This window comes from Canis aureus, chromosome 13, assembly GCF_053574225.1.
Source record: "Canis aureus isolate CA01 chromosome 13, VMU_Caureus_v.1.0, whole genome shotgun sequence".
NCBI lineage: Eukaryota > Metazoa > Chordata > Mammalia > Carnivora > Canidae > Canis > Canis aureus.
Genome location: NC_135623.1, coordinates 22,158,000 through 22,181,327, shown reverse-complemented (window position 1 = coordinate 22,181,327; position 23,328 = coordinate 22,158,000). Strand labels below are relative to the sequence as shown.

Sequence of the window (23,328 nt, the reverse complement as noted above, 5' to 3'; positions counted from 1 at the left end):
AAGAATCCTGCCGAGACTACATATCCCAAAAGGCCGTGGAGGGCGCCGGCGACTGGCGGAAGCGAGGTGGGCGGCGGCGTGGTGTTCCCCAGGGAGGCGGGCGCGCGGGGTTTAAATTGCGGCGGTTTGCGCGGCGTTGTAGTGGAGCAGTTGTTGCTCTTCCCTTTTGCGTTTCGCGTTTCTCTTCCCGACGACTGCCCATGGACTCGTCGCTTCAGTCTCGCCTGTTTCCCGGTCTCACCATCAATATCCAACGCAGTAATGGTGAGGGGCGGGGTCGCGAAGCCAAGGGGACGCGGGGGGGGGGGGGGTTAGACGGCTGCAGTTGCTGCTCCGCTCCGAACGGCGGGGCCGAGACGCTGCGGGGGGTTCCCCCGCCCGCGCCTCGTCTGCGTCTCTGCACTGGCCGTCGGTCTTTTCCACCCGGGTCCGGGGGCCTCTGGCGGCGGTGGATTCCCCTGCCTGTCCTCGGAAGTGGGCGGGGCTAGGGAAGTTAGGGTTAGAGTTCTCCCCTGAAACTCCCTTGCTTTTGTAGGGACCTCGGCTTCCTGGCCCCTTTACTCTCCTCCAAATATTCCACACTTGCAGTACGTCAGGCACTGGGATTCAGGGTTCATCAGGCAGAAAAGACCCTTGGCTCTTCAGGAGCTTATAGTTCTGTCTTTTTTTTTTTTTTTTTTTGTTAAACAGCTGCCGCATCTCTGGCAGGTCTAATACTTTGTCATTAGGAGTCAGACAGTCAGACATAACCTTTCAGGAGCGAGATAGGGAAACCCGAGGGCGCCAGACCCTCCGTGCGTGGTGAGGAACAGTACCTAAGGACTAGAGTGACTCCCTTGCCTAGACATACCTAGGCTCCTTTGAGTGGAGGTGAGTCCTTATCCCCTGCAGCTCGGTTTCAAGACCTGTTCCCTGCCTGCGTCATCATGTGATGTTCTAAGGGTGAGGTGCCAGGAGGTTTATTTGGCTTTTAGTGTTAAAAAGAAAGAAAAAGGCAGCTGTCCCTTCCTTCAGGTCAACTCCATATTGAGAGTCTCTGTGGGATCCTAAAAGTGGAAAAGATGGGTAAACTGGACCTTTCATACTGTAGGCATAATTCACAGTGCCAATGTAAGGACTGTGAACTTGGAGAAATCCTGCGTTTCAGTTGAATGGACAGAAGGAGATGCCACAAAGGGCAAAGAGGTAAGTTCTATGAGAATGCTTCTACTGCATTTAACACCTTCCTCCCTAAAAGATCTGTGTGAAGGGGCACCTGGCTGGCTCAGTCGGTAGAGCATGTGACGCTTGATCTCGGGGTCCTGAGTTCGAGTCCCATATTGGGCAGAGATTACTTTAAAGAAATAAACAGGGGCATCTGTGTGGCTCAGTCAGTTAAGCCTCTGCCTTTGGCTCAGGTCATGATCCCAAGGTCCTGGGATGGAGCCCCGCATCGAGCTCCCTGCTCAGCGCAGAGTCAGCTGCTCTCTCTCCCTCTGCCCCTCCCCCTCCCCCTGCTCATGCTTGCTCTCTCGCTCACCCGCTCTGTCTATCTCAAATAAAATCTTAAAAACAAAAAGATCTGTGTGGAAATGGAACTTGTGAGGTCCTTGTCGCTGATGTTGCCTTTCTTAAACATGGTCCCCTTTGGACACATTGGGATTTTGTTTAGTCAAGCCTGATCTAAATTGAAGCAATCAACAGTTTCTGGTGTGTTTGTGGAAGACAAGCTGCACAGAATCCTAAAACCTTACTTATGTACACTAGCTTCTGAGCGCAAACTACCTATGACATTGACTTCAGGAGGAAAACTGATAACCCAGTTGAGCAGACAAAAGCATTTCTGAAACCAAATAACAAAGTATCTGATAAATGGCACAGCTGAATAGTGTTAGAGCAGCTCAGGTGGTAGCTCACTGTGGATGAGCTTGACTTAATGGGGGCATGATGGGTAGGCTAAGCAGAAATAGTGAGCTGGCCCTGATGGGGACTAGTGAAGAAGCTCACTTCAGGCAGTGGAAGGCTCAGGATGCTGGACAGTTGATAAAGGAGACCAGAGGGTCTTCATCCCTTGCACTAAGATGTTTAAGGTTTTATTCTGCAGGCACTAGCGAGCCTTGGAAAGATTTTGAGAAGAGGAAAGATAGGACTAAGGCATTTATGTTTGTTTGTTTTTTAAGATTTTATTTATGCATGAGAGGCAGAGACACAGGCAGAGGGAGAAGCAGGCTCCATGCAGAGAGCCTGACGTGGGACTCAACCCTGAGTCTCTAGGATCACACCCTGGGCCAAAGGCGGCGCTAAACTGCTGAGCCACCGGGGCTGCCTGGCATTTATGTTTTAGAGGCATTGTCGTGTGATAAAAAGTTCACCAGGTTAGAAGTATGAAAACCTGGATTCTAGTCTGGGTCTGCCACTATTTTGTGTTCTCAGGCAGGTTTCCAACTCTCTTAGAAATTCAGTTTCCGGCTAGCCCCAGTGGTGCAGCGGTTTAGCGCCGCCTGCATCCCAGGGCGTGATCCTGGAGACCCGGGATCGAGTCCCACGTCGGGCTCCCTGCATGGAGCCTGCTTCTCCCTCTGCCTGTGTCTCTGCCTCTCTCTCTCTTTGTGTGTGTGTGTGTGTGTGTGTGTGTGTGTGTGTGTGTGTCTCTATGAATAAATGAATAAAATCTTTTTTAAAAAAAAAATCAGTTTCCTCACCCAGAAATGAGGATGATAATAATATCTTCCTGATGAGGTTGTTGTGAGGATTTATTCAACAGATATTTTTGTGCTGGTTCCAAAATGCCAGATACTACACTGAGGCAGGTGAGATAGACCTGGACCCTCTTTCATGGAGCATAATGTGGTAACACATGAAAGGGACTTGCCTGGCATAGTGCCTTATGGTAGGTATGCAGATATTTAGGGGGTACTTTTGAGAAATAAAAGGACTGAATACTTTACACTATCTGCCCTTGAATCGAGATTCCTAAAATTCTTTTCAACCAGCTGTTTAATAATTCCTTGGGATTTTTGTTCATTAGCTTATTTTTGTTGTTTAGAAATATAGCTCTTGTTGGGCCTCACTCCAGCTCAGATACTGCCTGTGGAATAAGGTCTAAACTTCTTAGTGAGGCATTCAAAGCCTTTTCAGGATCTGACCTCAGTCAGCTTTTTTCTTTGTACCATACACTCTACTTCCAAAGTATGCTGTGCCAGGGGCAAATGGGTCAGGTGCCCACTCTGTGACCATGCCTAGTACCTTGTTGCCTTCACAGTCACTCTTTAACTCCTTCTTCCTGGGATACTCATCATGAATCATCAGCATCAGAGTTAATGTCAGAACTAGGGTTAGATCATTGGTCTCCTATGTTGTTTTTCTATGGTTTGTCAGAAACAGGAGTATGTAGTATAAAGGTTTGTAGCTGTCCAAGAAACGGGGACAAAAGTGTAGTTACCAAAGTACTTGCCAGCTTTTATGTTTGGTGATTCTATCTTCGTCTGTCCTTTGCTGCTTTGGTTTCTAGCCCTCTGTGCATATGATTTCTCCATTAGACTATGAGCTAATTGAAGGCAAAGGCAATGTATGTCTTAATTCATCTTTAAATATTTTCCCCCTACTGCCTTAATCGCATCTAATAAATGTTTAAGTAAGCTAGTTAATAAATATAGGTTGCATATATAGGAGGTAAAGCTGTCATCCTGGAGTACATGATTCAGCTTTGAAACATTTCAGGAGGGGCAGCCCAGGTGGCTCAGCAGTTTAGCGCCGCTTTCAGCCCAGTGCCTGATCCTGGAGACCTGGGATCGAGTCCCATGTCAGGCTCCCTGCATGGAGCCTGCTTTTCCCTCTGCCTTTCTCTCTCTCTCTCTCTCTCTCTCTCTCTCTCTCTCATAAATATTTTTAAAAATTTTCAAGATACAGATAACCAAGTTGGTACTGTGTTGGCTTATTGGTACTGTGAAGTATGCTGATAAAGTTTGAGTTGTTCCTGGAGGGTTGCAGGACTCTGGTGATGTAAACCTAGAATTGTGACCTCATTATAGGCATGAGCAGAAGTAGGAAAGGCATGAACAGGCAGCCCTGACTCAGGTAGAAGTTTCTGGGCCCAGTAGAAAATGTAGGTAGACTTAGGGTTAGGTAACAGCTCTTGGGAACTTGTCCCTGCCCATAAGATCCTGAAGGGCCCTCCATTTTTGTCTATCTCCGGGACAGTTAGAACTTGTTTCCTCCTCCAAGTCAGCCAACTCAGAGGTGCTCAGAGACTGTGCCCAGCAGAACAATAGGGGAGCCAAGTGGCCTAGATCTACTGTGGACTACCTGTTTGCCTGTGTGTCTGCCCAGCTCTTTACCTCGTTCTCATCAGTGACGTCTACCATTGGCTTGGCAATCAGAAACCAATATCCATCTAGATGGTAAACTATGACTAAGGACTATTTGTTTATAGCTATTGGTACTTGGTGGAACTTAAAGTTGGTAAATTCTGAATCTAGGGGCAACCTTGGTGGCAGAGATGCACTTGGATTGAAGAAGCTATATTGTTCCACTGAAACTTTTTATTTGCTCTTTGCAGATTGATTTTGATGATGTGGCCGCAATAAACCCAGAACTTTTACAACTTCTTCCCTTACACCCAAAGGACAATCTGTCCCTGCAGGAGAATGTAACGGTCCAGGTAGGTGCTTGTCATCTGGTCAAACCAGTGCCCCAGATGATTTGCTTGGCTTGTTGGCTTTTGCTTACTCTCTAGGACTGCCTAGGACTTGAGTATAAAACATGGACCTAAGATAGGTCCTTGAACATTGATAGGAGCCATATATTGTGATGGTTCGTTTTGTTTTTCAGAAACAAAAACGCAGATCAGTCCACTCCAAAATTCCTGCTCCAAAGGAAGGTAAATGGATTTCTATTGGCTTTTCATGGGGTTTGTGCCAGGATTAATGTTCGTGGGGCACAGGAAGTTGTGACATAAACTCATTGCTCCACTTTGACAGGTGGCTCTATGTTGGCTGAGTCCTGCCCTGTCTTCTAAGCATTTTCATGAGGAAGAAGCCAACCTACGGAAAGGGAGAAATAGGGAGACTGTAGTCGAAGAGTCCAAAGTTTTATGAGATGCTTCACTTATGGGAAATTAATTCTGGAGATCTAATGTACAACATCTGGCCTATGATTAACAACACTCTACTGTATACTTAAAATTTTTCTATTAGAGTAGATCTTATATTAACAACAAAGCAGGGCAGCCCCGGTGGCGCAGCGGTTTAGCGCTGCCTGCAGCCCCGGGTGTGATCCTGGAGACCCGGGATCGAGTCCCACGTCGGGCTCCCTGCATGGAGCCTCCTTCTCCCTCTGCCTGTGTCTCTGCCTCTCTCTCTCTCTCTATGAATGAATAAATAAAATCTTAAAAATAAAGAAATCAAAGCAAAAATAAAATACAAAACAAGGGGAGCAGGAACAAACCTTAAGAAGTGATGGGTAAGCTTATGGCATTGATTATAATGATAGTTTCATGGGTGTTTTATCTCTAGACATGTTGAGTTTTGAATACATTAAATATCTATAGCTTTTTTTTTTTTTTAAATATTTATTTATTTATTCACTTGAGAGAGAGAGAAACAGAGCACAAGCAAAGAAGCAGACTCCCAACTGAGCTGGGAGCCCAACATGAGGCTTGATCCCAGGCCCTAGGGATCACGACCTGAGCCAAAGGCAGACGCCCAACCATTTGAGCCACCCAAAAAGCCCCAGGTGTTTGGGTTTTTTTGGTTTTTTTGGTTTTGTTTTGGTTTTTTTTTTTTAGATTTTAATTAGAGACAGAGCACAGTTAGAGGGGGAGAGGCAGAGGTAGAGGGAAGAGCAGACTTCCTGCTGAGCAAGGAACCTGATGTGGGGCTTGATCCAGGACCCCAAGATCATGACCTGAGCTAAAGACAGATGCTTAACTGACTAAGCCACCCAGGCACCCCAAATATCTACAGTATTTCAGTCATACTTTGATGAAGTGCTTTCAGAAAAAAAAAAATCCAGTGTTTAGGCCAACCTCTCAGGGACCTGATGCATGTGGGTGATTTGCCAATTCCTTTAGAATCCAGGGCAATAATCAGCCATTAATGGGCTTGTTTTCTTTCCTCAAGAGAACAGTGTGCTTTGGAGTGAGGTGGTAAGCAGGCCTTGAGGAAAGCTAGGTCTGGGCTGTATAATCAACAGTGCTATGGAGCTCTGGGGGTGGGGTGGGATGGGAGGAATAGTAGTGTTGCCTTGAAGTATAGAAGGTTTTCTCTGCAGAAGTAGTTAACATAAACCAACTGACTACAGTGGTCTCTAACTATAGGGGGTGAGGTGGCTATAGGTGCAAAGTGCCCAAGAAATCTAACTTAGGACTCAGAGCCAGCTGTATCTTGCAGCCTGCATGGCCTATCCCAGCCAGAGGTGATCTCACTGCCCTGACATGGTCTAAGCTACCACAGGGGCCCAGGAACTACTTGCCAGGAGCTTCAGGTTTGGAGGAGCCCAGGTGAAAGGTGGTACATTTGCAAGCTTGGGCTGGGCCTGAGTGTGGTGCTGGCCACCTTGTTAGCTGTACCATAAGGACCTGCAAGAGAAATGGGAATGGTCTTTATGTATGTCCCCAAAGGACATTGCCACAGCCCCTGTCAGTGAAAAACCATCCTAATAAAGGTGCATGCTATTCAGTAGTAGAAATGAAACATGAGATTACCAAACAGGAAATCTTTTGAGAAACAGGAAAATTATAATTATCTATGCTCTTAATGAAAGACCTGGATTATACAGAGCCATCAGATCAGCCTAGACTTAGGAGACTCAGAAATTCAGTACGGGGCAGCCTGGGGGGCTCAGCGGTTTAGCACCTGCCTTTGGCCCAGGGCGTGATCCTGGGGTCCTGGGATCAAGTCCTGTGTCGGGCTCCCTGCGTGGAGCCTGCTTCTCCCTCTGTGCCTCTGCCTCTCTCTCTCTCTGTGTCTCTCATGAATAAATAAAATCTTTTTTAAAAAGTTGGGATCCCTGGGTGGCGCAGCGGTTTGGCGCCTGCCTTTGGCCCAGGGCGCGATCCTGGAGACCTGGGATTGAATCCCACGTCGGGCTCCCGGTGCATGGAGCCTGCTTCTCCCTCTGCCTGTGTCTCTGCCTCTCTTCTCTCTCTCTCTCTCTCTCTCTCTCTCTCTCTGTGACTATCATAAATAAATAAAAATTTTTAAAAAATAAAAAAAATAAAAAGTTGATATTTACTTATTTTGTACCGTGTATTCTATTTTTCAAGTTTCCGACTTCATAGGTGATAAAGCATTTCTCTCTTATGGAGGGAAACTATGTGAGTCGGTAGAGTTAATGATTCAAAATGTGGCTCAGTTGTTGGTCTCAGCATTCTTTTAAGATTCCAGAAAATCAGTATAGCTGACCCTGATGATGCAGGGATCTGGTGACATGGCCTGCGCCTGGCTCTGTAAAGGATCCTGGAGCAGTGGAAAAAGCCCGGAGTTTGGAATCTGACACTCTTGGGTTCACATACTGGTTCTAACATTTACTAATTGAGTGACAATGAGTAAGCCACTTAATTTCTCTGAGCCTTCATGCCCCCCCCCTTCCATCAGATGGGAAGAATGTTATTTACCTTACGGTGGTGTTTTGAAATATGAGAAAATTGGGGGATCCCTGGGTGGCTCAGCGGTTTAGCGCCTGCCCTGCCTTTGGTCCAGGGCGAGGTCCTGGAGTCCGGGGATCGAGTTCCCCATCGGGCTCCCGGCATGGAGCCTGCTTCTCCCTCTGCCTGTGTCTCTGCCTCTCTCTCTCTAGGTCTATCATAAATAATTAAATAAATCTTTAAAAAAATATATGAGAAGATTGTACAGTGGTGGGTGTCACTGCTCTTAAGGCTTAATAGTGCTTCCCCCCCCCCCCCCCCTAGAGATTAGGTCTGGCCCTTCAGAAAGGATTTTGGATTGGCTATAGGGTTTCTCCATTTACTCAAGACAGATGTTCTTGTGGGAGATGTCCTTGCTCTTGGAAGCTCTCAGATTGGCAGAACGAACAGAGTAGTTTTGGGGTCACTAGTACTTGGCCTTTCTAATCTTTCCTTGGATGGAAGGAATGGGAAGTTGGTGGGTAGGGTCCTTTCCTGGTGGTCTGGACCCATCTCTCCCTATAGAGAATCTTGGAGGGCTGCCCCCTAATGGCCCCCACTGGCCCTTCTGTTCATGCCGCACCGACTGGCTGTCACCCTTGGTTCTGCAGGTCTCCGCAGCCGCTCCACTCGAATGTCCACTGTCTCAGAGGTTCGCATTACCACTCAGGAGAATGATATGGAGGTAGAGCTGCCAGCATCTACAAATTCCCGCAAGCATCTTTCAGTTCCCAGTGAGTAATGAATCTCTTTTCCCTGTTTGAGGTTCTGGAACAGCTCTTCACACATTTCCCTGTCCCTGTTCTGGAGTATCCTGAGATTCCTATATTCCCCCTAGCTTCAGTTCTGTTTTTCCCCCACTCCATTGCTCCCTTATTTGGAAATTAGTTTTGCTCTTTTAATTTTATTGAAACATCATATATATACAGAAATGCAAACATATCATTCAGTATATAGTTCACAAACTGAACACACTCACATAACTAACGCCCAGATCACAGAGCATTACCAGCAACCCAGAAGTCCCCCTCAAACTCCTTGCCAGTTCCTAATCCCCTAAGAGTACCTATACTCGTGACTTCTGATAGCATAAATTAACCTTTTCCCTTTTGGGACTTTGCATAAATGGAATTTTAAAAAATATTTTTAATTGTTAACTTTTATTAGCTAAAGCAGGTGCAGAGTTTGTAAGATAAAGTCATTGCATCTTACGTGTATCAAATTCAGCTCTAATAAAATGAAGGGAAACAAAAGGGTCACAAACAGGTATGGGAAGTAACGAATTATCATAGGATGTACCTTTCTGGGTTGAATCAGTATGTTTAGTTGTTGCTCAGATTCCTGTCATTCCTGCCTTTTCAGTCTTTGCTCCTGTTAGCCATCCAGGCTGCAAAGCTTTGGAGAAGTTAGAAAGTCCTGGCTTTTCTTCCAAAAGAGTATAAAGTCCTGGCCTGAGAACCCATGCTTGGGTCAAGCCTAAAGTCTTCAGGCTTTTCCTTCATAGTAAAGTCCATACTGAGCTACTCACATACCCTTTAAGATCTAGATTTTTTTTTTAAGATTTTATTTTTTAAAGTTTTTTTTGTTTTTTGTTTTTAAGATTTTATTTAATCATGAGAGACACAGAGAGGGGCAGAGACACAGGCAGAGGGAGAAGCAGGCTCCACGCAGGGAGCCTAACGTGGGACTCGATCCCGGGACTCCAGGATTACACCCTGGGCCGAAGGCAGGCACTAAACCACTGAGCCACCCAGGCATCCCCTGTTTATTTATTTTAGAGAGAAAGGGGTGGAGGCAGAGAGAGGAGAATCTCAAGCAGACTCCCCTGACGTAGGGCTCGATCTCATGACCCTGAGACCACAACCAGAGCCAAAATCAAGAGTCAGATATTCAGGGCAGTCCCGGTGGCTCAGCAGTTTAGCGCCGCCTTCTGCCTGGGGCCTGCTCCTGGAGACCCAGGATCGAGTCCCACGTCGGGCTCCCTGCATGGAGCCTGCTTCTCCCTCTGCCTGTGTCTCTGCCTCTCTCTCTGTCTCTCATTAATAAAATCTTAAAAAAAAAAAAAAAAAAAAGTCAGATGTTCAACTGACTGAGCCACCCTGGCGCCCCTTAAAGATTTTATTTTTGGGACACCTGGGTGGTTCAGTGGTTAAGCATCTGCCTTTGTCTGCTTAGGGTGTGATCCTGGAGTCCTGGGATCGAGTCCCACGTTGGGCTCCCTGCATGGAGCCTGCTTCTCCCTCTGTGTCTCTGCCTCTCTCTCTCTGTGTCTCTCATTAATAAAATAAAATCTTTTAAAAAATTTATTTGTAACTAATCTCTATACCCAACCTAGGGCTCAAACTTCAAGAGTCACCTGCTCTACTGACTGAGCCAGCCAGGTGCCCAACCTCCCAAGATTTTTGATTCCAAGAGCCAGCCCCTGCAGAGACTGACTGGGTTCAGGGTTATGACTGAAGTGAAGAGAAAAGCCCCAGCTCTGCTCTCAGCCCTTGCTGAGCTAGCACTCAGTTGCGTTCCTCCTGGCCCATGACGTGCTCAAGCTCAAAGGAGCACAGCTCTGGTATGCCTGCCTGCTTCTCCAATGACTCTTATTCTCCCACAGCTGGCCCCCCTAGGCCCTCCTGCCCTGCAGTGGCTGAAATACCATTGACGATGGTCAGCGAGGAGGTGGAGGAGCAAGTCCATTCTGTACGAGGCAGCTCTTCTGCAAACCCTGTGAACTCAGGTAGACACACTGAGCTGTCTGCTGTTCTGCTGTCTAGTGCGGGACACGTCGTTACATCCTGTCCCAAACCTGGCCTGTTTTGGCACCTGAGTTCAAACCATGTTTGTCACATGGAGGCATGTTTTCCTGTGGCCGTGGTATCAGTCTTTCATAAGAAGTAGCCCTGTCCCCACCAGCTGACCAGAGCCCTCTTATGTAGTCGAGATGTTGTCACAGCTCAAGTCTTGGCCAACACCTGAAGAACAGCCCAGAATGACCATCAAGAGCAATTAGGGAAAATTTGAGAAAATGCCACAAAGGCATGGAGAGAACTTCGGTTAGGCCTAGACTTGTGCAAGTCTTTACTTTGCAGGCTTGGCTCTCCCAATAGTCCCACTATTGCTGCTTCTCCTTGCATATGGTCATTTAAGAGCAAGGGTCTAGGGAAGGCCTTGTCCTGGGAAAGGCCAGGACTCAGTACAGTAGCTAGAGAAGAGTAGGCTGGCGGGCCTAGACAGGTAAAAGTGGGCTTCCTTTTTCCCCTTTCCCCCACAGTTCGGAGGAAATCATGTATTGTGAAGGAAATGGAAAAAATGAAGAACAAGAGAGAAGAGAAGAGGGCCCAGAACTCTGAAATGAGAATAAAACGAGCACAGGTACTTTTCTTAGGTCAAGGGTTTTGGACAGCTCTCCTTAACTGCACCTTTACTAGCAACAGAGATACAGTTGGGCCCCAGCATTTTTTTTTCTTTTTTTTTTAATGTTACTTATTTGAAAGAGCATGAGTGGGGAGGAGAGGGAGAAGCAGGCTCCCCGCTGAGCAGGGAGCCCGACACCAGGCTGGATCCCAGGACCCCTGGGATCATGACCTGAACTGAAGGCAGACACTTAACCAACTGAACCAGCCAGGCACCTTGAGCCCCACCATTTCTTAAGCTTCAGTTCTGATATCTAGAAGATTTAACTGGTTTCTCATTAGGATTCAGAGGAAAAAATAAGTCAGATATTTTTGTGAAGACTTCGGGTGAGGAATATTTCATGCTGATTGATAGGCACACCCGTCACAGTGCAGTAGCAACAGAGCAGCTGGACAGTTGCCTGCTTCCAGCCCTCCTCTCCCCTACTTATGGGTATGGCATGGGGTGGGGTGGGGGAAGTGTTGCAATGGAATTCCAGTTTGGTGCATTTCCCCTTAATTGGGTTCATTGTTCCAAGGAAGTAAGATTGGGGGGGTGGGGGGGCTTTGTCACCTGAAGTGCTGTGTCCATAATATAAAGAACTGTTGCTGATGCTGCTTAGCACTGAGCTCTGAAAGCAATTATGTGTCAACAGTCCATCCTTTTTCGTCCTTGTCCCAAACAGGAGTATGACAACAACTTTCCAAACTGGGAATTTGCCCGGATGATTAAAGAATTTCGGACTACTTTGGAATGCCATCCACTTACCATGACTGATCCTGTAAGTAAACCCAAAGGGCTTCTACTTCTCCTTCTTGACTAAATGTACAATTAAGAGACAGATCTCCCCTCTAGGGGAGTGAGAGCCTGCAGGAACCTCCACTCACCCTTGAAGTATTTTCAGCTTTTGGTGGACTGGAGCTAGTAAGGCTAGATGAGAGTCTGATCTCCCAAACTCCCACATTCCTTGCTTCCATAGGTTGGCTAGATCCTTACTAATAATCATGGAAGTAGCACTGAAACCCGTAGGCAACAGAGTGAGAAAACTGGGAAGGAAATTCAGAGCTGCCGCTGTGCTCCAGAATAACAAATGGTGGAGGCAGGGGTCCTAGGGTCAGGTTGTGGCCCCTGAGTGGGCTGGATGTGGGATCAGAAGAGGAGGGCTTCTTTCACTATTGCTCTGACCTTTCGCTGGTTGGTTGTCTTCTCTCATCCTTCTGAAGATCGAGGAGCACAGGATATGTGTCTGTGTGAGGAAACGTCCACTAAATAAACAAGGTAAGCCCTGATCAATCAGGAGGAGGCTCTGGACTGACCGTGATTCCATGTCCAGGAATCATCCCCTGAAATAACTCTCCTTCTGCAGAATTGGCCAAGAAAGAAATTGATGTGATTTCCATTCCCAGCAAGTGTCTCCTCTTGGTCCATGAGCCCAAGTTAAAAGTGGACTTAACAAAGTATCTGGAGAACCAAGCCTTCTGCTTTGACTTTGCATTTGATGAAACAGCTTCAAATGAAGTTGTCTACAGGTTGGTTTCTCGCCTCTTTTTTCCTTTCCCCAGCCTTCCTCTTATCAATGTGGGACATTGTGGTAACACTACTCATGGCCGCACTGAACTCTGAGGCCCTTCCTGGCCTGGCCTCCTTGTATTTTCTTAGGATCAGCCATCCCCGAGCTAGCTCTAGCTCCAACTCTGACTCCTGGGCACCAGGAAGACCCAGTTTGGGCTTGTCATATCCCATTTTGCATCGGTAGTAACCCATCCTTGAATGGGACAGAAGTGAGGTACTACCCATTGCGCTCCTCTGAGGCTGGGCTGGACAGGCTGTAGGGGCTTTTCCAGCGTCTTGTGTGGCCACCCTGCTCCCCATGGAGGTTAGCAGACTCAGAAAATACTAGGACTGCTTTGGCTAATATAGCACCCATTAGCTTCATGTGGTTTTGCTTTTTGTTTGTTATTCAGAGTTTTATTTTTAAGTAATCTTTGTACCTAACATAGGGCTTGAACTCACAACCCCAAGATCAAGAGTCATGCTCCACTGACTGAGCCAGCTAAAGGCTCTCCATCATGTGACTATCTTTTTTTTTTTAAAGATTTTATTTATTTATTCATGAGAGACACACAGAGAAAGGCAGAGACACAGGCAGAGGGAGAAGCAGGCTCCATGCAGGGAGCCCGATGTGGGACTCGATCCCGGATCTCCAGGATCAGGCCCTGGGCCGAAGGCAGGCGCTAAACCGCTGAGCCACCCAGGGATCCTCATCATGTGACTATCTAAATAACAAAATTAAGAATTTCCTTTCTTTTTTTTCCTTAAACTCATGACCCTGAGATCAAGTCACATGCTCTACCAACTGAGCCAGCCAGGCATCCCAGAATTCAATTCTTTAGTCATACTAGCACACTTTAAGTGCTTCATGACCACATGTGGCAGCAGCTGCTATTAGAAGCATTTCTATCATCACAGAAAGTTGTTTGTTTTTAAGAGTCACTTACAGGACGCCTGGGTGGCTCAGTGGTTTAGTATCTGCCTTTGGCACAGGGTGTGATCCTGGAGTCCTGGGATTGAGTCCCACATCAGGCTCCCTGCATGGAGTGTGCTTCTCCCTCTTCCTATGTCTCTGCTTCTTTCTCTCTCTGTCTCTCACGAATAAATACATAAAATCTTAAAAAAAAAAAAAAAAAAAAAATAGGGATCCCTGGGTGGCGCAGCGGTTTAGCGCCTGCCTTTGGCCCAGGGCCTGATCCTGGAGACCCGGGATCGAGTCCCACATCGGGCTCCCTGCATGGAGCCTGCTTCTCCCTCTGCCTATGTCTCTGCGCCTCTCTCTCTCTCTCTCTCTCTCTCTGACTATCATAAAGAAGTAAAAAATTAAAAATAAATAAATAAATAAATAAAAATACTCATTTACTTATTTGAGAGCACATGCACACATGGGGCAAAGGGAGAATATCTTTCAAGCAGACTCCCTGCTGATTGCAAAGCTGATCGCAAAGCCCAACGTGGGGCTTGATCTCATGACCTGAGCTGAAACCGAGAGTCCAGCACTTAACCGACCAAGCTGCCCATGCACCCCATCACAGAAAGTTCTATTAACAGAACTGCTCCAGACCAGAGGATGACAAACTACAGCCCACAGGCCAAATTTGGCTAACAATCTCTTTTTTTAAAAAAGGGATCTCAAATTTAAAAATTTTAAATGAATAGTTTCTGTTTTTGAAGGATTTTTTTTTTTTTCCAATGTGACAGCAGGGTGCCTGGCTGGCTCTGTTGGAGGAGCATGCAACTCTTGATCTCAGGGTTGTGAGTTCAAACCCATATTGGGTGTAGATTGGGTGTAGAGATGACTTTAAAATCTTTTAAAGTGACAGAGACCTATGTGGCCTACAAAGCCTAAAATATTTTAGGTTCCTGCTTTATAGAGTTTCCACTGATCTTTGTAGTGTTTCTTATGCTGGCAGTCAGCTACAAAGCTCAGGTTTTCACCTTGGGGTCTCCAGGGTCGGAGGGTGGGCTGGTGGCTCAGTTGGAGTGGAGGCCCCCTGCTTACTCTTGGGAAGTCAAGCCAGCCAGCCCTCCCCAGTTGGCTGGGAGAATTTTAGATTTATAAGTGGGGCTGGGGTCCAGGGGGACCACTTTGCAGGAGAGGAGTGCTAATGCTTGGAAGGAGAGGACCTCAGGAGTTCTGCAGTGGAAGAACAGCAGGACCACATTCTGGGGAGAGATAAATATTCTTTTCTATGCTTTCTCCTAGGTTCACAGCAAGGCCACTGGTCCAGACAATCTTTGAAGGGGGAAAAGCAACCTGTTTTGCATATGGCCAGACAGGAAGTGGCAAGACACATGTGAGTATTGAGGCCTGGCTGGGAACAAACCTGCCCATGGTGTCATACCGGGTCCCTAAAAAAGAAGCAAATAAGTTCCTTGCAGAAGGTTCCCTTGGTACAGATGCCCCTGCCCAGGTGCTCTTGCTGTGCCAGATGCCTTAGCCGGTGCAGCTTCTCAGCTGTGGTGCGGTGGCCCACAGTGGCAGTGGAGCCTGTAGGGCTCTGGCCTAGGCCTGGAGCCCTTTACCACAGTTTTCTGCCCCTTCCCTTTGCAGACGATGGGCGGAGACCTGTCTGGCAAAGCCCAGAATGCATCCAAAGGGATCTATGCCATGGCCTGTAAGTACTGTGTTGTGTCACAGTGGGGTTGGGCACAGACAGGCAGGTTGCTGACTTAACCCAAGCTCTCTCCCATAGCCCGAGACGTCTTCATCCTGAAGAATCAGCCTCGCTACCAGAACCTGGGCCTGGAAGTCTATGTGACATTCTTCGAGATCTATAATGGGAAGGTAACTAGCTGCCAGGGAGCTCCTGTTTATACCACTGGGGTCCCTGAACTTTCTAAATCCTTGAGGTTAGTTAGAAATTGTAAAAACCAAACAACCTATGGGCTGCCAAACCTTTGATGGGCTGCTCTGCCCTGGCATCTGATGGTACGATGGGGCCCAGGCTCAGCAGGTGTGACAGGAGCACTCCTCAGGGCTCCCTCCCACATGGGAAGTGTGCCCTGTGTGTACCCTGTTCCTCCTTTGACCCACCCCCTTTATAATCTTCCTACCCTTCCCCTGATCATGCATGTTCCTTCTCATGTTCATACTCTCTTTCACTCTCTCCTCCACCCCTTACACTCTGTACCTTCCATCACCACTTCTATATTGTGTTTTTGCAGAGTTGCCTTTCCCAGAGCAGGATCTTGATAATTATAGCTAATGTTGATTATCGGTACGGTATCATGTGCTAAGCACTCATCTCAACTCATTCAGTCATTACAATAACCTATGAGGAGGTATTACCATCATTATTCTGCAGATGAGGAATAAGTCTGGGTCCAGGCTCCCATAGCTGGCAAAGTAGCAGAGTCCTAGCAAGCTTGAGGGCAGCCCCGTTCTGCTCAAGTGGACTGCCCTCCACCCAGCTTCGCTTCTTTCTGCCTTCCCTCCTGCCAGCCCTTCTCTAAGCTGGGACAGGCCCAGAGGGATGGGGTGTCGGGTGGGGTGCCTGCCACCTAATGGTTTTAGCCTCGTTCCCCTGCCTGGCACAGCTGTTTGATCTGCTCAACAAGAAAGCCAAGCTGCGTGTGCTGGAGGACGGCAAGCAGCAGGTGCAGGTGGTGGGGCTGCAGGAGCACCTGGTGAACTGTGCTAATGATGTCATCAAGATGATCGACTTAGGCAGTGCCTGCAGGTCAGAGTCCTGGGGAGGGGAGGGGACCCCCTGATGCCTGGTTCAGGTGACAGACTCTCGCCCTGAGCCCATTGCTGTTTCCACACAGCACCGCCACTCTCTGAAGTTTTTTGAGCGCTATGAGGGCCCTGCCTTGAGGACTCTCAATAGGACAGATGACCCAGGGCCGGAGGCTCATCAGGAACAAGTCAAAGTATCTTAAGTCTAACCAGGGCAGATATATTTCCAGGCTCTTACCCCAAAGCATGCTTTCTGACTTCTCTAGGTTTTTCCTTGATGTTCCCTCCCTCTGTGGTAGGAACTAGGAGCTCTGGGTCTGTTCTAGGCTGGAAGTGGTGGGATCATAGCTTCTATACAGACTTAGGGAAATGCTCTTCCACCCGGCATGGTACAGTGGGATGCTGGGTGACTTACAGAGGCCCGGGGAGGGGGCTGGCCTCCTCCTCAGGGCCATCAAGCTTTGACAAGTGGTTCATGATGACCCCTACTTCCCATGTGCCCAGGAACACAGGCAACTCCTCCTTCCTCGTGTGTTGTTGGGCCCTCAGGTCTGACTAAGACCCTAGCACAGAGTCTAGTATTTTCACTACCAGGAAAACTTGCTAAGTCCAGAACTAGAGGGAGAGCTGCTGCCTAGGGAGGACAAAACTGAAGTCTGGGTAGGACACAGGACTGTTCAGAGTCCTGACCTGTGCCCCTTGTACCAGAGAGCTTAGTGCTGTGGAATGGGGTGGCTTGAACTCTGGGGAGCCACAGTGGCTGGTAACCTCACAGGCTCATGCCCTTTCTTTGCTTTCCATTGACAGGACCTCTGGGCAGACATTTGCCAACTCCAACTCATCCCGCTCCCACGCCTGCTTCCAGATTCTTCTTCGAGCCAAAGGGAGAGTGCATGGCAAGTTCTCTTTGGTGGATCTGGCAGGGAATGAGAGAGGTGCAGACACTTCCAGTGCTGACCGGCAGACCCGCATGGAGGGTGCAGAAATCAACAAGAGTCTCCTGGCTCTGAAGGTAACAGAGCCTAGCCAGAGGTGGTTGGCCTGGAGGGCTCCTGGCCAAGGGGGAGAGGGAATAGGTGGCTCCAAAGGACAGGAGGGACCTCAGTGGCTCCTGCTGTCTGCCCCACAGGAGTGCATCAGAGCCCTCGGACAGAACAAGGCTCACACCCCGTTTCGAGAGAGTAAGCTGACACAGGTGCTGAGGGACTCCTTTATCGGGGAGAACTCAAGGACCTGCATGGTGAGTAGGGTCACTTTGCAGGAGGTGTAGGACGACACGGAGTTGCAAAAATTTATTTATTTGAGAGAGAGAACATTAGCATGCGTGAGTTAGGAGGAGAGGCACATGGAGAAGGACAGAGAATCTTCTAGCAGACTCCTCACCAAGTGCAGAGCCCAATGTGGGGCTTGATCCCAGGACCCTGAGCCCAAATCAAGAGTAGGATGCCAAACTGACTGCACCACCCAGGCAGGTCCCCTCCACACCGATGCCTTAGTACCAAGTTCCTCTATACCTATTTAAGAAGGAAGGAAAGAAAAAAAAGGGGGGGGGGGAAGGAAAGGATCTATTCTCTTTATATCTGGGCAGCTCTTGGTTTGGGGATGGTCAGTACTCCCTGGTATAATGGGGCCCCAGAATTCAGAAGAAGGACCAGGGGAAAGCAGGAGAAATTCTCATCTCTTCTATGGCTTCCTTCAGGTTCATTGGCTCCCAGCTTTGTAAATAGGAAAGGGCTATGGTTTGTTTTTTGTTTTTTAATGAGAGAATGTGAGTGGACTGGGAAGGCATGGGGTAGAGGGAGAAGACTCCCCGCCAAGCAGGGAGCCTGATGCAGGACTCTATCCCAGCACCCTGGGGTCATGACTGGGGCTGAAGGCAGATGTTTAACTGACTGAACCGCCCAAGGCCATGGCCTTGAATGCTTTTTGTTCCCTTCCTTATTTTCTCTATAAGCCCTGCTAGCTAGGGTCTGCCCTCCTTCCCCTCCAGGGAATCTCCTCCTCTTCCCTGCCTACTAGGGAAGGTGGGAAGTTCTAACTAAGCTCTAAACCATCATTCCAGAGATCCCTGGGTGGCGCAGCGGTTTGGCGCCTGACTTTGGCCCAGGGCACGATCCTGGAGACCCGGGATCGAATCCCACGTCGGGCTCCCTCGGGCTCCCGGTGCATGGAGCCTGCTTCTCCCTCTGCCTATGTCTCTGCCTCTCTCTCTCTCTCTCTCTCTCTGTGTGACTATCATAAATAAATAAAAATTAAAAAAAAAATAAAAAATAAAAAATAAAAAAAATAAAATAAACCATCATTCCAAAAAAAAAAAAAAAAAACATCATTCCTGAGCTTTGGTGAATGGAAGGTTCCAGCAGGAGCCACAAAGCCTTGAGATATGACCTTGGCGAGAGGGACAATAAAGAGATAAAGCAACAGGGGGTAACCAGATGCACCTTAAAAGGCAGGGGACCAGTTTTCAAGATGCCCTAATTTTCACTACCCATGGGGCAAGTTGCCAGGCACAGAGTAGGTGCTTAATTAACTCCCTGCTTCAATACTGTGGGTGTCAGCAGCCCATAGACAATGCCTGGCAGTCTCCAGCAGCAATCTGGTGCCCTTACCCTCTGATCCCTAACCCTTAACCACCTATTTACCCCTTTTGCAGATCGCCATGATCTCACCAGGCATAAGCTCCTGTGAATATACTTTAAACACACTAAGATATGCAGACAGGTACTGGTACTCGTGGCCAGTGGGATGGGGAGAGGGGTGCAGGAGGGAGGAAAGGAAGAGAGGAAGCCCTGGATTCACAGGGCCTATTCTATATTCTCTGACTCAGTGAATCTGAGACTTGGGAGTTCTGACATGATGCTAGTTGCTTTGTCCCCTTGCCCTTTCAGGCCTTGGTTGGGCACCAGCATGGGTCCTCTAGGCCAAAATCAAAGCTGCTACTCCCCTTGAACCACGTGGCCGATGGTGCTACAGTCTTGTGAGTGCCAAGAAGGCTCCTATGGGATCTGACACCTTCTTGTTTTCTTCCTCAGGGTCAAGGAGCTGAGCCCCCACAGTGGGTCCAGTGGGGAGCAGCCAGTTCAAATGGAAACAGAAGAGATGGAATCCAGCTCTCATGGGTCCCTGATCTCAGGCAATGTAAGGTGTAGGGTGGGGCCAGGCAGAACAGAAACATGGCCTACTGAGACGGGACTTAGGCCACACTGTTGTACCTCTCCTTTTGGCCCCTTCAGTTCTCCAAGGAAGATGAGGAACTATCTTCCCAGATGTCCAGCTTTAATGAAGCCATGTCTCAGATCAGAGAATTGGAGGAAAGGGCTATGGAGGAGCTCAAGGAGATTATACAAGTGAGGAGCTGGCCCTGGCTGGGGTGGGATTGGATATACACCCTCACAGGCCCTCAGTAGTGCTCAGCACCATTCCTTGAACGTGACTGGGCTTTGCTCCCACGGGTCTTCAGATAGGGATGGCATGAGGCAGGCCTCCACCTACCATTCCTTCATTCTCCCATCTATTCATCTAGCTGTTCTAGAACAACAAATTACCATACCCACCCCCACCCACCCCCAGCCTGGCCCACACAGGCTTGCCTCCTCCATTATACTAGCTGGAGTTAGTGTCTCTCCTCTGTCCTCCTGATTGAAATTTTGGAGGGTGACTTTAATATGCAAAGACCTTGATTTATTTATTCAGTGAGTGTTTGAGGAGTACTTTCTATATGTCAATCACTGTGCTGAAACCAAGGACCAAAAACATGAGGTATGGGTAGTACGCCCTAAAATAAGACCAGATCAGTCCTGACTCTTCTATTTATAAGCTGATTTCCTTACGAAAGTCATTTATCATCACTAGGCCTCAGTTTCTTCATCTCTAAAATGGGCAAGACAGGAGAGTTGCATCTGAGGATTAGGTAGTGCCCAGCACGTAGCAAGTGGTAGATGCTGGTGCTGCTGTGACTCCTGCTGCAGGAGGGGAGGGTGAGGGGAGGCCAAAGTGCACTCTGCCAGTAGGGTGCTTAGGGTGCAGCACAGAAAGGAGCATGGGCCACTTAGAACCAAGGAGGGAACATGAAGAGTGAGCATTTAAGCATGTCCTCCCTGGAGTGTTCAGAGTTACAGACGTGTGAAAGGACATGGTACTTTCAGGAAGAATGAGAGGTTCGCTCTGGTCAAGCAAAAGCAGTGAGCAGATGATGGAGATGAAGGCTGTGGCTGGGTCAGCAAGATCTGATGCTAAGGGACCTATGGTTCACTCCGAACACCTGGACTTGGTTATGAGGGCAGTGGATGCCTTTGAAAGGAGTAAAGCAGAGTGTGGTGGGATCAGATGACCTGGTCTTCTCAGAGCTTTAGATACAATGTGGAGCTTGGTTTGGGAACGTGGGAGGGCATGAGTGGAGGCACTTAAGAGTTAGCAGTTAGGAGATTGTTAAGAGTTCAAGAGAGGTGTTGGTGCCTAGATGGATTATGGCCGGGGCCTAGACTGGAGTGAGGACGTGAGACTCAGGTACCAGTTAGGGGCAAAATTGGTAGGATCTGGGGATACTGGGGATAAGGAGGGTTAAGAATAAAGTTGTTGCTCTCATTTCTGACTTGGTGTTAAGACAGATTGTGACATTCATTTGGGGAGAGAGGGACAGTTCAAGGTGGGAAAGAGGAGGAATTCAAGCTGAAGATAAAGATAATCTGCTGGAGGAGGTCCAGAGGTGGAGTACAGGCTATGGCTGGAGGAATGAGCATCTGGTGTGTGTTGTCTGCTTTGGAGGGTAGGGGCCCAGGAAGGATTTGCTAAATTGGTTGGGTCATTTTTGAGTGGACAAGCTTCCCCCATGTCACTGCAGCAAGGGCCAGGCTGGCTTGAGCTCTCCGAGATGACTGAACAGCCAGACTATGACCTGGAGACCTTCGTGAACAAGGCAGAGTCTGTCATGATCCAGCAAGCCAAGCACTTCTCAGCCCTGCAAGGTAAGGTGGGTGTGGCTGGAGATGGGGCCTCCACCCTGAGGGAGAGGGGCCTCTGAGACACTCACTAATCCCGAGTGCACCACCACCCCTTCCTTCCAGATGTCATCAAGGCCTTGCGTCTGGCCATGCAGCTGGAAGAGCAGGCCAGCAAACAAATAAGCAACAAGAAACGGCCCCAGTGACGACTGCAAATAAAAGATCTGTTTGTTTTCACACCTAGCCTCTTCCCCTCCTCTTCCCTCCCCAGCAAACTTTGGGCACCTGGTGGGTCTAGTCAGGGTCTGAACTGGGACAGGCTTTGGTAAATGCCAAGTATGGGGGCAGCTGGGGAGGGGGGTCAAAGTGATGTAGGACACTACTTTCTTCTCATCTTTGCTCCTTGGATGGCTACAACCGAGAAAACGGAAAGACCCTTTTACTTATCCTGGGTGTTGCCCTCTCTCCAGGAGGAGAAGACTGGTAGAAAGTTTTCCCTTGGATGGCCTTCTGCCTATGTGGACTGGCGACTGGTGGAGCCCCCCCCCCCCCCCCCCCCGCCCTGCCCCATCTCGTCCTGGCTCTGGGAGGAGGGAAGGAGCCTTTAGTCCAGCTGTCTGCTGACTCTGGCCTGCCTTCCATGCCCTTGGGTCATGCACTATGTCTTATAATTTAAAAAAAAAAAGTCTTTGGGATCTCTTCCTTCCCTGGTATTTTATGTGTTTACACATTGTGTCTAGCAATAAAGAGGAAAAAAAAATCCGTCTGTTGAGTGGTGTACAGGAAGGTCTTAAACTTAGAAGTTTGCCAGGTGGACTAAGAAACCAAGCATAAAAAAAAAAAAGAGAAACCAAGCATAGAGGATGGACAGTTTGGGAGCTGGAGGATTCCAGATTGTCATGGAACATTAGTTCTCTGAATAGTAATATGCTACTGAAACCTGCCACACAACCAAATGTGTGTTCTAGAAAGGCCCCCGGAAGATGGGTGGGGCGCATGGGGTGTATGGGCTACTGCAGAAACTCTAGAGAGGAGTTGGGTTGAACAGACTAGGCCCTGGCTCTCCCAGCCTCAGTTACTTCATTTGTAAAACAGGCACAGTCTCTGCCTCATTAATGAGTGGAAGGTGCCATTCAGTAACCAACTATGGCACCTGGGTTCAGAAATTCAGCTGAAAAAATTTTTTTCAGCTGAATCAAGTTCACAAAGCTGGCACTAGCTCTGAGGCCTTAAAAGCTTCCAGATACTTAACATTTCCCCCCACCCCCACCCCTATCTGTGAAATGCTACCAAAACCCACCTCACAGAATTGGAGAGATTACTTGAAGACCTTACCAGACCTCCCCTGGAATACTATGCATCACAAACAGGACCAGCCAGGGACATCCTTACAAGGCATCCCTTGCTTCGAGCCCTTTAATAGCATCCCTTCACACAACAGATAAATTCAGAATGTCCTACTGTGGCCTGGTCAGCTCCTTGCTCTATTGGTCCAGTTGGAATGCAGTTTGGGCAGAACAGTTTGGAGGTTAAAAGCCCCCAGCTTCTGAAGCCACACATCATTCTGTGACTGTAGAACTTTATGTGGGTTTAACATCTCTGTGCTGTGACATGGGGATAATACTGGCATAGAGGTGTTAGGAAGATTGAGTTGACATACACAAAGTAGTAAGTACAATGTCTCACATTTAATAAATGCTATCTAAGTGCTAGCTATTTAAGCACACAAGGACAAAGATTGTTCAATACTGTAGCCACAATGTCTAGAACATATGGTAAGCATACAACATATATTTTTGGACGAGTAAACACTATCTCCTACGGCTCACTGTTCTCCAGCTACACTGGCCTTTATTTCTTGAGTATGCCAAAAGTTTTTATTTTTTTAAAAAGGTTTTATTTTTAAGATTTTTAAAAATTTATTTATTCATAGAGACACACAGAGAGAGAGGCAGAGACACAGAGGGAGAAGCGGGCTCCATGTAGGGAGCCTGATGTGGGACTCGATCCCAAGTCTCCAGGATCACGCCGGAGGCCGCAGGCGGCGCTAAACCGCTGTGCCACTGGGGCTGCCCAAAAAGGTTTTATTTACTCATGAGAGACACAGAGAGGCAGAGGGAGAAGCAGGCTCCATGCAGGAAGCCCGATGTGAGACTCAATCCTGGGTC

At 48.1% G+C, this 23,328-nt stretch overlaps 1 protein-coding gene across 6 annotated transcripts; it reads left to right on the top strand.

The window, feature by feature from the left end:
* Positions 1 to 26: 26 nt before the first annotated feature.
* On the top strand, positions 27 to 21,397 carry KIF2C (kinesin family member 2C). 6 transcript variants are annotated; one of them, XM_077845261.1, is made up of 21 exons: positions 93 to 264; positions 1,091 to 1,185; positions 4,538 to 4,639; positions 4,810 to 4,858; positions 8,215 to 8,337; positions 10,209 to 10,331; positions 10,866 to 10,966; positions 11,673 to 11,768; positions 12,211 to 12,265; positions 12,354 to 12,516; positions 14,745 to 14,835; positions 15,093 to 15,156; positions 15,235 to 15,326; positions 16,079 to 16,221; positions 17,028 to 17,232; positions 17,350 to 17,460; positions 18,874 to 18,941; positions 19,253 to 19,358; positions 19,454 to 19,567; positions 21,061 to 21,184; positions 21,284 to 21,397. In XM_077845261.1, exons 1-21 carry the CDS (start codon positions 201 to 203, stop codon positions 21,364 to 21,366), a joined length of 2,172 nt encoding a protein of 723 aa, XP_077701387.1. In that variant the 5' UTR covers positions 93 to 200; the 3' UTR covers positions 21,367 to 21,397. The 6 variants fall into 6 exon arrangements, 5 of the variants coding, with proteins under 5 accessions (XP_077701391.1, XP_077701388.1, XP_077701387.1 ...); XM_077845265.1 differs by lacking the exons at positions 93 to 264; positions 1,091 to 1,185 and adding an exon at positions 27 to 66; XM_077845262.1 differs by lacking the exon at positions 10,209 to 10,331 and having other exon boundaries at positions 92 to 264.
* The last annotated feature ends 1,931 nt before the right edge of the window (positions 21,398 to 23,328 follow it).

What these genes read in the sequence shown, in the direction of transcription:
- KIF2C (XM_077845261.1), top strand. Translation starts at nt 201, where the DNA reads ATGGACTCGTCGCTTCAGTCTCGCCTGTTTCCCGGTCTCACCATCAAT. An exon ending in TCGAGATCTATAATGGGAAG is followed by an intron (nt 15,327 to 16,078) that starts GTAACTAGCTGC and finishes TGCCTGGCACAG; the next exon opens with CTGTTTGATCTGCTCAACAA. An exon ending in GGTCCCTGATCTCAGGCAAT is followed by an intron (nt 19,359 to 19,453) that starts GTAAGGTGTAGG and finishes TGGCCCCTTCAG; the next exon opens with TTCTCCAAGGAAGATGAGGA.